At 46.2% G+C, this 16114-nt stretch overlaps 1 protein-coding gene across 4 annotated transcripts in view; it reads left to right on the top strand.

Annotated features, from left to right (window-relative positions):
- The window catches only part of DNM1L (dynamin 1L), a 66667-nt gene that overhangs the window by 2109 nt on the left and 48444 nt on the right, over positions 1 to 16114 (top strand). For all 4 annotated transcript variants that reach the window (XM_075940303.2, XM_075940313.2, XM_075940307.2 and 1 more), the window contains exon 2: positions 14802 to 14949. In XM_075940303.2, coding sequence (XP_075796418.1) covers positions 14802 to 14949 — 148 coding nt within the window. The remainder of the gene's footprint in view (positions 1 to 14801; positions 14950 to 16114) is intronic.

Below are 16114 nucleotides of genomic sequence, written 5' to 3'. Positions count from 1 at the left end.
TCAGCTGGGGATTCCCAGTGGCATTTCTCCAGAACCCAAAATCTGCAGCGCTGATCCCGAAGGACTCGGAGTCTCTTGCTGATTCTGGGCTCCATGTATTTGATATGCACAAGAGCCCCTGGGGTCTCCTGTGCATTTCAAAGCAGGCACCTGTGTGCAGCCCAGAATCAGAGGGACTTCCCTCTGGCCCCAGGTTGTATGCAGAGTTCTGCATTCCTGCGGGGGCTCTTGTACACTTCAAAGGAGGAGTGTGGAAGTGCCTGTTGACTAGTCAATTAACCACATTTTAACATCCTTAGAACAGACTCTTGAATCCCTGCTGACTTCAGTGGAGCTTTCCATGGGTACAGCTGTGTTACATGGATCTAGCTACATGGACTCACCTGCAGGATTGGTACATCTCCATCACAAGCAGGATCTCATGACCGTGAGTCTGAGCCTGTGTGTTCAGACTGGAGCTTGAGCTGAAGCATTAAAAATAAACATATAGACATTCAGATTCAGGCAGGATCTCTGGCTTTCAAGCTTGTTCCTCTCTCTAGGCTTTAGGGCAGCGGTTCCCAACCTTTTCGAGATGGGGACCCATTTTGACAATTCAGGAAGACTTGGTGACCCAAGGTAGTTCAAAAACGGGGGGAGGAGGAGAGGCAGAGCCACCTGGGGAGATAGTGACCCTTTTAAAACGTAATGGCCAAGGGTTGATAAATTATGGAAAACCCTACTCGCCAGACAAAAAAGGGACTTGCCACGCTCCCCCACAAAGTGGTTTTTTTTAATGGCATAAATTCCTAATAAGAATAAGAACAGTAATTACTAATAAGTTATTAATAAATATCACCCAGGTTATTAATAAGTATCTTATAAACCTCTGCTTTTTCTCTCTGCTGCCATGTCTCCTCCCCTTGCTCCATCAGCTCCCCTGGTGCCTACTGCCCCCCAACCCCTCACCCTCTGCTGTCCTGACTCCTGCCCTTCTCACTGCCCTCAGCCTTCCTGAGACCTGCCCCCCTCCGCCAGCCCTTCTCTCCGCTCTGTGCCCACTCCTCCAGTAGCCCCACTCTGATCATGTGAGCTACCCCTCCTCATCCCCTCTCCTAAAACCTCCCTCTACACACCTGCCCTGCCTCTCTCCTCTGGTGCTGGTCCCTCCCCTGCAGGTGTCTGCCCTTCTGCTTCACCCCTAGAATCCCTTGGCACCTCCACCCTTCTGGTGCCTCCCCCTTCCCTCACTGCCCCCTTTGCTCTCTTTTTCCCTGATACCCACCCCCTCACCACCCTCTTCCCCGTTCCCCTCATGCCCCTGTGCCCTCACAGATGCCTTACTCCATCTTCGCCTTCCTCATGCCCACCCCTTCTTTCAAGCCTTCTCCTAGCACCTCCCCCTCTAGCCCCCAGTGCCCTTACTTTCTCCTCTCCCAGCATCACCTTGTTCCCCTCCCACTGACACCTCCCCTCCTGCCCTTTTCCTCATTGTCTGCACTTGGCCCCCTGGCATTTGTCTCTCCTGCACCCCTGTCCCTTGGTGCCTTCCCCTTTCTTCTTCTTCTTCTTCTCCTGACCTCCTCCCCCTCAGCACTAGCCCCTTCCCCATATTTTTCCCCTCCTCCTCCCACAGCCCAGTCCAGCCCCTTCCCCTCTCCAGGGGCCAGCTCTAGATTTTTTGCTGCCCCAAGCAAAACATCCCCCCGTTGTTGTCTTTTACATGTTTGCATTTTGCAATGGGGTTTTTTTTTTGTTTTCTTTTTTGTCCCGGCATTTTAGCCCTATAAATAACAAATAGCATTTTCAGGGGTTTTTTTTTCATAAAAGCAAAGGCGCTTCAAGTGAACTCCCCCTTTCACTCGCTGCTGGGTCACAGCAGCCTGTTCCCTGCCCTGTTCAGCCCCTCCCTGTGAGCAAGCACCCTTCACTCCTGACCCATAGGGGGAGCAGGTTGCAGGGACAGCACAGAGCCAGAGGGGTGCAGGGAACAGTGGGGGAGTACAGGGGTGGTGCGGGGAATGGGAGGCACAAAGCCAGAGGGATGCATGGATCGCGGGTAGCAGGGTGCAGTGGAGGCACAGGGAATGGGACGCGGGCAACGGGAGGGGCAGAGGGATCGGGGTCTAGGGGCAGTGCAGGGAATGGGCAGCACAGAGCTGGGGGGGCAGGGATCAGGGGGAGCAGGGTGCGGGGTACAAGGGCGGTGCAGAGCCAAAGGGTTGCGGGAAGAGGGAGAGCAGGGGGCCTGGGGTGCAGGGGAGGCATGGGGAACGGGTGGCACGGAGACAAAGTGGGGCTGGGACCGTGGCAGGACGGGCCCATGCTGTGCTGCGTGCCACAGCCAGCTCCCAGGGACACGCAGCCAGAGCTGAGCTGCTGCGGCCCTTTGAAATCAGCGGGGCCAGGTCACGCCAGTGTCCTGGCATCCTGCCCCGCCTGCCTTTTTGCGCTGGAGCTGCACGCAGGCAGCCCGGTGGGTAGAATTGCCGCACTTCCCCCTTCCCAGCGACGCTCTGCTCCTCCGCCGGCCGGTGGATCGGATGGGGCCGCGCCGCCTGTAGTGCGGGCTTCGGCCAGCCTGTTACAACAGCCCTCCGGGCCAGTCCGCCCCTGCACTCGCCAGCTGGCAAAATCTACTCATCACGGGCGAGTGCATTTGTCGAGTCCTGGTAATGGTGACCCATATTTTTGTCCTAACCCATTCCCTGCTTTGGAGCTTGAGCTGCAGCCCAAATCCTTATGTCTACAGAGCTATTTTTAGTTTTATATCATGAGCCTGTTGATCTGGGCTCTGAGATTGCAGATATCCTGCTTCTGTGTAGAAGTACCCTTTTGGAAGAAAAAAATCGTTTAATTTTTAGGGTTAATGCATCCTTTATCTCAAACCCAACACCCTCTGGAGATTGAGGATCAATTATGTATATAGTGTGGATGGGAATAGAAATTATATATTCACAAGAGCACTATTCCTTTTGAACTTTGGAATACTTGTTCTTTATGCAAAAGCAACTATGTTGCTGAACCACATAATAGATTTGCTCTCTGAGCCAATTAGAATGTAAAGAGAAGTGCAGAAGCTGCTGGGTTTTTTTTTTACCAACGTTGATTAGCTATTTTAAATGACTGATGTATTATTATTCTAACAGACAAAAAATACTTGTAATAGAAGGATTTGTCAAGGATATATTTTCTACTATGGGGGGGGGGGGTCTATTTTGCATTGACAGTTATTAATCCCCTTATTTTTATAGCAGAAAATAGATGATTTATCCTCTGAAAACATTTAATTTCTCCACTAATACCATTACTCTTCATGTAAAATAATTGTAAAACACATATCCCAAATCAGGTGTAATTGTGGCATTCTTCCACCTGACTTAAAAACAGGCAAATTGTTTCATGTTTTCTATCTCTTCTCCCCCACCCCCATCATTACTGGCAGGCCCTGCTGCTGGCCAGATCCAGAAGTGATAGGAGGGGTCCAGTGACCAAACCTGGTGGTGAGTGTGCAAAGCTGGTGGTTGCCACTCCCAATGCTAGTCCATGAGCACGGTCCCTGCTGCGTGCCAGCGCTTAGCCTCCATGCCTCTGCCCTCTGTCCTGTTTCCATTCCTCACCGACTGCGCATTGCGAGCGGCCGGTGAGTGTGAGCAGGTTATAGCTGGTACTTGAGCCTCTCTTGCCTTCCCATCAGTCCTTTCCATGCTCCTTGTCTTGTCCTCTTCCTGATATGGCCATTCATCCCATCCAGCCCCTCTGTTCCTCCATTTCCTCATACTCCCTTATGGAGTACATCCCTTCCCAGAGATCCTGTGTCCCCCACATGTGTTACCCTGGGCAGATGTGACTCCCAAGTATCTTAAGAGGTGGTTCTGTTCTGGGACCGGTCGGCCAGGGAAGGGTCAGGGCTTGGTCAGTCATCCCACTGTGTGACAGAGGTATATGGAAGTGTATGCATGTCCCTCTTCTCATGTGAACTATAAGGTCTTAAACATAAACCCTGCATAGCTGGATTCTTCTTATTTACCCTTGATATTTAACAGAGGCTCAGTCAACTTGTTAATTTGAATATTTGTACTGCACTGTTCTGGTTGCTGTTGAACTTACTGGAATATGAGCAATTTTTACCAAAAGTCCCATATTTAACATAAAGAAGTATGCTCACCCCTAACTCTTAGTATTCTGCTTTTTATATCCATATCAGCTCTGTATTCAATAATTTCATAATTATCCTCCTTATAGACCTTGTAGATGAGGGTTTCATGACACTGTACTAAAGGGTTTTGTAAAGTCCTGATAAATGGCATTCTTCCTAATATTTTAAAAGTATAAATAATTATCATATTTATTAACAGTGATTGCAGTGGTGTGAATCTGGGTTGACTGCTCTTGGTTTTATTATTGCCCTCTGAGTGTTTTTGTTTAAGGTTGGTTTGTGATTCTGCAGATTTCTGGAGACTCCTCAAATTTCTTCTTAAATTGTTAATTAGCTTTATTTTCAGTAAATTTTGAAGTGAACCTCCTTAGGAATCTCTTTGTAGTCCAGTTACTTTAGAATTATGTGATTAAAGGCCATGCCCAGGCGTTCTCTTAAGATGGCTATTTTCCTAGTAGTTTGCTAAGATGATTTTCTTTAATATTTTGCCATTCTTCTTTTTGGCTTTTCAATTTTATTTCTGTATTCTGCACCTGACTCATTCTTTGTGGGGAAATGGATGCTGTCAAATTAAAGAGAATGTCTCTCTCCTGTCAATTAATTGTTCCCATTCTTCCATTTTCTGTTTCTCTTATTACATGGCCTTATTTTTATATATTGTTGGACAGGGAAATTGTTGTAATATTCTGCAGTTTTATTTCACATATCAGCTTGTCCTTCGTCTGTATTGTAATTAGAAGATTTACCTGGCATTGCTTGGGTCCTTAACTCAAATAAGTTTTGCTTTCTTCATTGAAATCATTGTTGTGGGGTGGGGCTGGGGATGAGGAGAGAGAGGAAAACCTCAGTGCTCTCTCACTGCAGGAGCTTGGGGCCAGGTGAGAAGTGCCTATCCATGGCCGCTGCAGCAACCAGGGAAAAGGTACATGTCCTCCAGCTGGGGGACAGATAGACAAAGATACACACAAACTGTCTGACATTATAGTAGATAGCTATCCCTTTTCTCCATCCCTGCAGTACCAGTGGTATTATAGCTGTACTTGTCCCCATCTCTGGCTCCTTGCTGTGCCCTGTGATCATTGTACAGTATAACTGCCTCTTGGAGACTGTCAGCCGACGGTCAGGGCAGTGTGTGCGTGTGTGTTACACCCAAGTCTTCAACTGCTGAGACACAAAGTCTCGTTGCAGCGGGCAGCCTAGGAGGCTGGAGGGCACCCTGAAAAGTAGTTTAACGTCCGTGACTTTACTGCTAGGACCGAGGTCCCGTCGCAGAGGGTAGCCAAACAGGCTAACAGACGCCCCAGTGTGTACAGGAAGAGCTTATTACGCTTCAGATTTTAGCTGCTAGAATTTCATAATTCCTTCGCAGCGGGCAGCCTCGGGGAGACTGAGAAGCGCCCCAACTGAATTTTTGCCACCTGGGTGTGACACAAATTCAAACGCCCAAGCTCTTCCTATACTATGTGTGTACTATACGCCTAAGACTTTAACTGCTGAGACCGGGGTCCCTTGCAGTGGGCAACCTGGAAGAGGTTGAAAGGCGCCCCAATAAGTGTACAGGGAGAGCTTATTACGCTTCAGATTTCAGCTGCTAGAATTTCATAATTCCTTCGCAGCGGGCAGCCTCGGGGAGACTGAGAAGCGCCCCAACTGAATTTTGCCACCTGGGTGTGACACAAATCTAAACGCCCAAGCTCTCCCTATATCTGTCCCTTTATGACCGGCTGAAGTTCTTTTGTTTGTGTTCGGTTCGGGTACAGCAGCACAGGTTCAAGTCAGAAGCTTGACACGCACTGGCTTATTCATAGGAGAAAGAAAGAGAAAAGAAATAAAGAAACTTGGTTCAGTGTATATAGATATATATATTTTATAAGTGAATGAGGGCACCCCACTTGTTCCCAAAGTTTATAGCTAAATCACCTTACCAAAGGTGATTTACAATAGAGATGAAGCAGTTTGACTTTAAGAAAACTATAATAAAGTAACTAACTTACAACAGAGAGACAATTAGAGTGTACACATAAAGAAAACACATTGCAGGTACAATTCTCACCCCTGCGTTCCAGACTTGGCGTGGCCAGCGTCTTTCTCTCAATCCCTCGGGAAGAAGTAGGGCGAGGTTGGGCGTCCCACAGACCTCGGGAGACAATCAATACCTGCCAGCAGGTGTAGGTGATTGGAGCTCAAATTGGGTGGGCAACTCAACCCTCTTTATACCCCTTGGGTCACATGGGCTTCTTCCTGGTCTCAAGTGGCCAATCAGGAAAAATGACTTTGAATGCCAAGTTTCCCACGAAGGGTGCAAAGCATAATTCACACCTGGGAAGATGCAGACAATGGGCACCTCTGGTATGTGATGGGCGAAGATTCCTCTCCCGAGACAGTGCAGGCGTGTCAATTACTGATACTAGCCATCACGGCAACGGGAGGCCTCCCAGTCGTCAGCTAGCCCATTTACTGTCTGGTTTCTGTTTATGGTAGAGTCAGGGACAGGCACCACACCTGCGTTCCCAGGGCATCAAAGGCTGACTGCCTTTCTCTTGCTCTCTGGGGGGGGGGAAACAAGATGGGGCTCGTGGAAAAACAAGATGGGGTTTTTGTGTCTGGCTACAGAGACTCTCCCTTTCATTTTATGAGAAACAATCTGATTCCATGATAAATTTAAAAAACAAATGGTCTGGTAGCACTTTTTATAGACTAACAAAACATAAAGATGGTATGAGCTTTCGTGGGCACAGCCCACTTCTTCAGATAAAGTGGGCTGTGCCCACGAAACCTCATGATACCATCTACATGTTTTGTTAGTCTATAAAGTGCTACGAGATCATTTGTTGTTTAAGTTTATCCTGTACAGATTAACTCGGCTATCCCGAGTCTAATTCCAGGCACATCCCATTTCCTTGGCACAACCAAACCCTTACCTTGCTAGAAATTGCCCATATCCTTTAGGCATGCACCAAGGATGTTAAATTGTGGTTATCTGGCTAATTGTATAGTCAATTTGTACAATTTGTATTGACTACATGATTAGTCGATAAGGGCCGTTCTTAAGAGCCATTGGGGATGGGGGGTTAGCTCCAGGAGCCAGCTTGAGTCAGGGCTGAGCAGTCCTGACTCATGCTGGCTCCGGGAGCCCCCTGTGCTGCAGCTGTGTATTTTAAACATAGTAAGAGCCTCGTGGCTCTTACTAAGTTTAAAATGCGGAGACACAGCATCCCAGACAAGCGTGAGCCAGTACTGCTCAGTCCTGTGGCAGGGGTTGGCAACCTATGGTGTGTGCGCCATAAGTGGCACACGAGCCAATTTCGAGTGGCACATGTGGCAGGAACTCAGTCCCCTCCACTCCCATGCAGCAGCTGGAGCATTGTGGTCACCGTGCAGCTGCAGAACCAGCTCCAGCTTCCTGCTACAAGGGCAAGTGGGGGACGGGGAGGCATGGGCGCGGCCCCAGCAATTGTGGTGGGCAGCAAGACCTCGCACTGGGCTCCGTGTCCCTGGGGCTGCTCCTGCTCAGTCTGGTCGTGCGGCTCCAGGAGCTAAGTGGTTAACCCTCCCCCCCACTAGAGGTTCTGCTCCCTTCTCTGGGAGGGGATGTGGCTGGAGCTGCTCTGCAGATCTGGGGCTGGACAGCTGGTTGCAAGTTGCTGCCACGTCCATGGGACACCGGGGTCTGGTGTGTGGTGCACTGCTCCCCCCAGGGTATGTGAGGAGCCCCTTCCCCAGCGCGCTGCTGAACATGGCCAGGCTGGAATCAGCCTGAAGTAGCCCCAGGCTCTGTCTGCCTCAGCGCAGAGCAGACTCTGAGTCCCCCGCTGACCCTGGGCTCCATGCTGCGCTGCCGATTTGAAATGCCACATGGAGCTGTGCTCCGTGCGGCATTTCAGCGGAACCCGGACTCCCCAGCTGACCACAGTTCCACGTGTCCTTTCTCCAGAATAATCCCGGGTTCCACGGAAATGCCATGCTGGAACCCAGGATCAGCTAGAGTCCCCAGCTGACTCTGGGCTCCGTGTGTGGCAGTGCTGCACAGCTGTTTCAGGATTAGCTGTGCAGGACTGCCCCTTGAAGTACCTCCTCTCCCCACCCCCCATCCACCCTTTGCTGTTGCTGTCTGATAGAGGCAGCAAGGTGGGGTGGGGGATCAACTAGTTGACTGACTGTCCGATAAACATTTGCTTATCAGATAGGAATGTTAAGGACTAGCTGACTAATGGGAAGCCCTGACCCTCAGTCCTCCTTGTCCTTTCCCCTCACCCCATGGGGCTGGAGTGCCAGAGGAGTGCTGTGTCTCAGTTGGGGGCCACATCAGTGAGGGTTGTTGATTTTCGGAAGAGGTTTTTTGCTTTTCACTTGCATGGTCCCCAGCTGATTTTTCTATAGGTCATTGGCCCTTGAGAAAGGTGGCCCACCCCTACCATAAATAAAGAAATAGATGTCTTTTGTTTTGGACAAAAATTAATATTTTACTTTATTTAAAATGAAATTTGATAAACTAACATGACCAAGTTAAAATGCTTAATCTGTTTAATCATTTAAATTAAACCATTCTCCCTAGCTGCAGCTGGTTCATAAAATATGGTCACCTTACACATCCTGTTCCTGCCCCCCTCCTCCTGGCATGCAGATGCGTAAAAATAAGTAAATAAGTTAAATCTTGGCACACCACTTCTGAATGGTTGCTGACCCCTGCATTATGGAACGGCCTCCATCTAATAGCACAAAACACAACAATATAAAGAATGGAGAAAGACTGATCATTACCAAAACAATTGAGTCTCTTTGAATGTATATACATGCAAAATACGTGTGTGAAAGATATTGCTGAGCTTAATTGCCTACAATACAAAACAAGGTCAGGGTTCAAGAAGAGGTCAAAAATACGTGGCTCATTATGCACAATGAGAATGTCACATTTGTCCATCTCAAGAGACTATGAATGAGGTAGCTTTACTTCTCCAGGTTATTGTTTGTCTTCTGTAGGGGCTTCCTAGAAATCATTGTCTTCCATTGATTTTAAAGTCAAATAAAGACGAGCTTAGTAATAAATACATTTTCCCATTACATACATAAGTTCTGGGTCATCCCATACCATGTGTAAAATTGCTAGCTTCCCAGTGCATCCCAGGCATGACTTTGGGACAGAATATTAAGCGAGGTATTGTAATACTTAGTTGCACATATATCCATTATATGTGCACTTTTCATATTGACTCTCAGGCTTATGTTTGTTTGACTTCTATCTTTTTTATTGTTTTCCTGCTATTTTGTGGCTTTCTATTTTAACACACAGCTTTACTGCATAGGTCTTTCAGACAGAACAACTATTTTAGTCTATTAATAATAGGGATGTGAACCTGGGCTCATTGAATAACATGCATGGATACATGTAGCCACCACCCTCCCGCCTTGATCCCTATAAACACCAGCTCCTTAAAAGCTGGCTCCCTGCAAACATCCACTCCTGGGGAGCTGCCTGTTCCCCTCCGCTGCTGCCTCTGATACACAAGCAGCGGTGTAGGATGGGGAGGTGGATGTGGTGGGAGCCTGCTTTTAAGATGGCTTTGCGGGTACTGGCTCCTGCAGACACCTGTCTTCCCCTCACTGTCCCCCGGCACTGCTCCCCTCCTCATGCAAAAGTGTAATCGTTGAAATGTTCAGTGGTTACACATTTATCTAAAGAAACATGCTTTAACATCTTTAATTAATAACAATGTTGCACAGATTTGAGATTTCTCTTAATTTTCTAATCTTGCTGAGCCATGTGATGTTTTTGATACCCTAATGACCAAACCACTCTGAGTTTCATAGTCTGTGGCATGCCTGGGCACATTGTCGGCTGGGGCTTCTCCAGCAGGACTAGAGTAGCCCCTACTGGCAGAGGGGGAGTGGCATTCCAGCTGCACTGGGGGGAGGGCTAACCTTTTAATCAGTTATCCCATTAAACATCACCTTAAACTGGTTAACCAATTAAATGGGATTTTACATTCTTACTGGACAGTTGATACTTATAGTAGCCGTGAAGTTGACATCTGAGTTCTGCTTTGCTGCTAAGACCTTGTCCCCACTGGGGATTCTCCCAATTTCAGCTCTCATTTGTAAAACAATGGTGCACTTGAGCTGTGTGGGTGTAAACCAGGGGTGACCAACTTGTGGCTCCAGAGCCACATACAGCTCTTCAGAAGCTAATATGCGGCTCCTTACATAGGTTCCAAATCCAGGGCTGGAGCTACAGATGCCAACTTTCCACTGGGCCGGAGGATGCTCACGGTTCAACCCCCAGCTCTGCCCTAGGCACTGTCCCCCTCCACTCTTCACCCCTAGGATCCTCTCACTTCCCACCCTCTCCACTGAGCCTGTTACACCCATGCTTCCCCCCTCCAGTGTCTCCCACTGAGAGAGAGCTGATCACAGTGGGCAGGAGAAAAAGGAGAAGGAGGCACTGACTGGCTGGGCTGGCAGTGGGCAGGATGTGCTGAGAGTGGTGGTGGGGAGATGATCAGGGCTGGTGATGTATATTACTGTTGCTCTTTGGCAATGCACAATGGTAAATTCTGGCTCCTTCTCAGATTTAGGTTGGCCACCCCTGGTGTAAACTCTTGCTTTAGATAGGGCAAGCTACAATTTGCATCTGTGCTGTTTAACCAGGTTTCAAGCAGAGAAGTGTTGCACTTGGGAGAGCTTCAGTTTTTATGTCTGTAGAAGGGGTTTGAACCTGTGCAGCTACACCAGTGGCTGGCTAGTCAATGATGGCATAGAACTGCAAATACATAGTGCAGACAGCAGTTGGCAAGGAGTGTGTATTTGTCTCCCCAATTCCTTCCAGATACATTGATTTTTATCTGTTGTTCACTGTGTCTGGTTTTGAGTGTAATTGCCTTTCTTCCTCCCAAGTGTCTCCTCCCCTCATATCCTGGTTGTTCTGGTGCCTGCTTTGAGCAGGAGCAGAGATGTGAAATTGACATTAATGAGCTGTTTACTGTGTACTTTGAAGATGCAGTGTAATCTTCTGTTGCAGATCAGATTGAGTAGTACTTGATGGTATGCAGTACTGGTACATCTCTGACTTCATCAGTAGTTTCTGCAGAATTTTTTAGGTCTTCTAGTTTTGTGAAGAAAACCTTTAGAAGATAATCAATGCCCCTCTCACACCGAGTCTGCAAATGAATGAATGAAATGCTAGATCTAACAGAAGCATGAACTGTGCCCCTTCATCTACGGGATTTTAATATTGAATTTAGTGACACTGTTAACTATTGTACTCCTGACCAGTTTAGTGGGTACTAGAGATGTAAGCGGGTAGTTGATTAACTGATAAGCCCGGGCTTATCGGGTAGTCAGGTCACTAGTTGCTTCTTCTCTCTCCTGCCCCCCTGCTGCCTGTATCAGGCACCTCGTGGATTAGGGCTGCCGCTGCCTTGCACTGCTGTGTCTGTATCAGAGGCAGCAGCGCTGGGCTGCAGGCGGGAGCCAGTCTGCATGGGCAGCTGGTTTTTAAAATGGCTCCCCATACAGACTAACTCCCACCTGCCACCCTGCACTGCTGCCTCTGTCAGAGGCAGCAGTGCAGGGTGGCACGAGGCTCCCCAGGAGTGGGGCTAGGAGTGCACAGGCTACTGGCCCTGCCCCCTGGGGACTGTCGAACAGTCATGTAACTGCTAACATTTGATGTCATTACATCACTAACATCCCTTTTTGTTAGTCTTGTACAGCCAATTCAATTTAGGGCTTGGATACATAAAAAAGTTTACTGGAATAGCTATTGTGTAGTTAGCTATTCTTCTAGTATCTATTCCACAATCATTTCCCATGTGCATATTTTATTACAAAATAAAGGGACTACGCAGCCTTGCCCACCTCACTTGCAAAGCATGTATAGACTGGAGGAGGAACTTAAAATGGGAGCAGATCAGTTCAGTAGCTGAATGGCAGTTGGGGAGAAAACTTACGCTCTGGTCTCTTTGGATGGAGCACTACAGGAGTTGCCACTGGCTGTAGCACCTTTGCTAAACCCCTCAGAGAAGGGACTTGAAGCTCTCAGAACGTCTTAGACTTTGTTTGATTTCAGTTATTTCATAGTTTTGCGTTAGCCATTGGGAAAAGAGGGATCTGGTAGGACATGATCCAGGGAGGAGAGACAGCAGGGCCCTGGATTGAAATCCAGTGGAACAAGTCATCTTACCATCTTTAAGGGCTGCTCGAGGCAGAAGCCTGTCGTGATGCAGGGTTAGGGGTGTTAGTGTGAGTAATTTACTAATCAAATAGTTGATACATTTTGCATTGTGTGTTCTATTAGTTGATAGAGTACCACCACCTTTGAAGTGTAGCAACAGCACTATGGCTGCTGCTACACTTCAAAAGTGAAAGCGCTGAGTGGAGCCTGGGGTCAGCTGGGGACTCCCCCGCTGACCTTGGGCTCCCTCCGGTGCTGCTGCTTTGAAACATTGCAGGGAGCTTGGCGTCAGGCTCCTTGTGGCGTTTCAAAGTGGCAGCACCATACGGAGCCCGGGGTCAGCTAGAAAAACGGAATTTTAACTATTTATTTTAAACATCTCAAGGTGGTCAATATTGGCTTTTTCATGGTTTCTTGTATCATTAATGTGATTTTTTTTTTTAAGGATTAAAATACTGACTCAGAATATGCAGTTTAGGGATGTGAATGTGTACTCATGTTAACTCTCATGGTTACACACAGCCCCCCTCCATATCAGAGGCAGCAGTTCAGGTTGGCAGGTAGGAGCTGGTCCACGAGGGGAGCCTGTTTAAAAACTAGCTCCCTCCACAGACTGACTGACTGCCAGCCACCCTGTGCTGCAGCCTTGGATACAGAAGCAGCAGCGTGGGGTGGCAGCAGACCCTGTCTGTAGGTGGTCCGAGCTCCCCACGGACAGAGGCTGCAGGGATGCAGAGCGTGGTGGACCTGCCCACGGATTGGGGCTGCTGCTGTGAAGCAGCTTCTGCCTGTGGCAGACCCAGGCTCATCCTGGACAGAGGCTGCTTTGTGGCAGCTTGACCCCCCTGCTCCCGTGTTGCTGCCAGGCACCAGGAGAAGGGAGGGTGGGCAGGTGGCATCGTGGAGGTGGTGCTGGGGGGAACCGTCTTTTAAGCTGGTTTCTGCCTGCTCCCACTCACTGCCTGGGAAGGGAGGGGGAATTTATGTAGTCGACAAGATTAACTGATAAGCCTGGGCTTATCAGTTAACCATATAGTTAACTACACATTGACATCCCTAGTATAGATGCATAAATGAACCCCAAATAGCTCATTACTTGAAGGTTTGTAATTTCTTCCTTCAAAACAGGCAACAAGTTTAATGAGATGGTATATCTATACTGCATGTTTCACATTCCAATTTTTAAAAATCATGTGTTCGTACCATGCTTTTACAATTTTCCAAAGAACTGTTATCTGTAGCAGGACTTTATTAATATGCTGAAATGGTTATTAAATACCATAATGGTGGGTGAAAATTTGGGGACTCAAATTTAGGGGTGTTAAAAATCTTGTAATCCGGTAACCGTGTAACTGCTAAAAATGTTATTGATTACCTGCACTGGGGCCTCTAAACTATAAAGATTAGCTTTATATTGCAGAGTCTGGGGTGAAGCCTTTTCCCTGGGACTAGAGCCTGCTATCAGTGAAGCCTCCTTCCCAACATCAGAGTGGGGAGCTGTCTGAGTTTAACTGATACCATTAACTGATGAGCCTCAGCTTATTGGTTAATTTGTTAAACTCTGGAAATCAATGAATTTGAGTAGGGATGTTAAATACCTTTTTAGCTGTACTCTTACCTCCTCAGCTAAAAAGTACAGACACATTGAATAATGTGTGGTCATAATAAAAACAACTCCCCAAACCGTCAATCCAGGATTGTAGTGAATTGAAATAATGTACAGGTTGGACCTCCCTGGTCTGGCACCCTCGGGGCCTATGCTATCCTGGACCAGGAAATTTGCTGGATCAGGGGAGGTCAGTTCTCCACTGCTGGCTGTCCTACTGCCAGCACCTCTCCAGAGGGAAATGACAAATAGTGTCACACAAAGATAATTTGGGATTGTGCGGTCTAAGTGAAAGTATTTCTTAACTGCTGTGTTTTGTCATCTGATGCTGATGGATTGCAAACCTGATGCATCTTGTCTTTTGGACAATCTGTGGAGTTTTCTGCCAAAAAGTGTAAAATAGTCTTGTGAAATTCTGCTTGTGGTAGACATTTCCATGATCACTTTGCAAGATGGTATAATATACTCTGTTCTCTTTCAAGTTTGCTCTTCAAGACCATAGTTCATTCATTGATGTAGAAAGGATAACTACTCAGATGCAAAACATCTTTAACATGTTTTTTCCATCATAGTGTAGCCAGGAGAATTAACCCCCTACACTACTGTTAGTCATGGTAGTGTTGTTGTGACTTATTACAGAATAGTCACACCAGAAGATACAGAATTGCTTATAGAAGTTAAAGTACAAACATCTTTTCAGTTCTTTCCAAAAGGTTATTAAAATTAATGTTCTTAAAATGCTACTTCAAGGTTGGTAAGATAGATAATTAAAAAAAATCTGTGGAGACAGTTGTTTCCTTTTAAATAAAATAAAATTTTACTAGGTTATATTACAGCATTGCAGTAATGGGTATTTAAGAAAGTCACAGATGTGTTTCAATTTTCAGAGCAGTGGAAAGAGTTCAGTGCTGGAAAGTCTTGTGGGGAGAGATCTGCTCCCAAGAGGTACTGGAATTGTCACCCGGAGACCCCTTATCCTGCAGCTGGTGCATGTTTCAGCAGAGGATAATCGGAAAACATCTGGAGATGAAAATGGTAAGACTGACCCAACTAGGATTTTAATCTTCATTTGTCTATGCACTTGTCTTTTTAAAAAGAAACAACTTGTGAATCTGTCTTTTGTGCAGTTAAGCCAAGTGGGGGAAAGAAATCGCTAACTTTAACTTGAAAATTTATTTGCACTTTTTTTCTTATTCCTTTGAGACTTATTTTATACATATTGTGTTGAGAAAATACGGCCATTGTCACCACCTATTCAGCTCATACAACAGAAGCTGCAAAAGCTTTGGCAGTTAGGAGAATGGTGTTTCAGTTTTTCTTCTTAGCAGTTACATATTTTAGGTCTGTCTTCTGTTCTCTCCCTTGTACGCAGTGAGCACCTGTGAGGCAAGAATATAATGGTATCTGGCTGGTAGTGATTGCATAGGGTTTGCAGAATATTTCTGCTTATGTTCTCTGTTCCTGCTGATAAATAAAACCTCATTTTGAATAATAAGTACATGACTGTGGAGAGGGGTTAAAGAATGTATGTACAATGGAAAAAATAGTGGACTGAGGATTGCAAAAACAAACTTTCATTAGTTTAAAAAACTTAATTGGAATGTCCAGTGGCTTATTGATATCATTTTACTAAGCTGTATTGAGAAATTCTAAGCCATATTAAAGTAGGATGATTTAAATTATTCTAAATCTTGTCTAGTCTAAAGCTGTAGTGTCTTTTAATTACTCCTTATTATCCCTTGGCAGATCACACATGTCAACTCCATTATCCTGTGAGAATTGGACCAGTTTCACTGTGCATTAAGTAATACTCTGTCGATGTAAGAGTGAGACCTCTAGAATTATTAGTCATAGCAAAAAGTCTTTTCATTTGCTATTTAAAACATATGCATTTATGGCCTGGTTTTATTTATTTATTTTATTTATTTATATAGATTTAAAAAATAAAATTGTTACTTTTCCTTGATTTTAAATAAAGCTCCTTTTTAAAACTTCAGGGGTTTTTTTGTTTGTTGTTTTTGTTTTTTGAGAGGAAAATGTTAAATGAAGATTTTAGAAGTCTGTTACTTGTTCTAATTTATTAATGTCCTTTTTTTGGGTATCTTTTGTTACTTGTAAAATTGCTATTACCAGGGAAATGATGAAGGTGTTCAACCTCCTAATATTGTTGCTGAAAGTAACAGGAAATACAAATTCAATG

The sequence above is a fragment of the Pelodiscus sinensis genome, chromosome 1 (genome assembly GCF_052426305.1).
Source record: "Pelodiscus sinensis isolate ZL-2025 chromosome 1, ASM5242630v1, whole genome shotgun sequence".
In the NCBI taxonomy this organism is placed as follows: domain Eukaryota; kingdom Metazoa; phylum Chordata; order Testudines; family Trionychidae; genus Pelodiscus; species Pelodiscus sinensis.
Note: the sequence above shows the minus strand (reverse complement) of the source record. Positions and strands in the feature narration are given on the sequence as shown.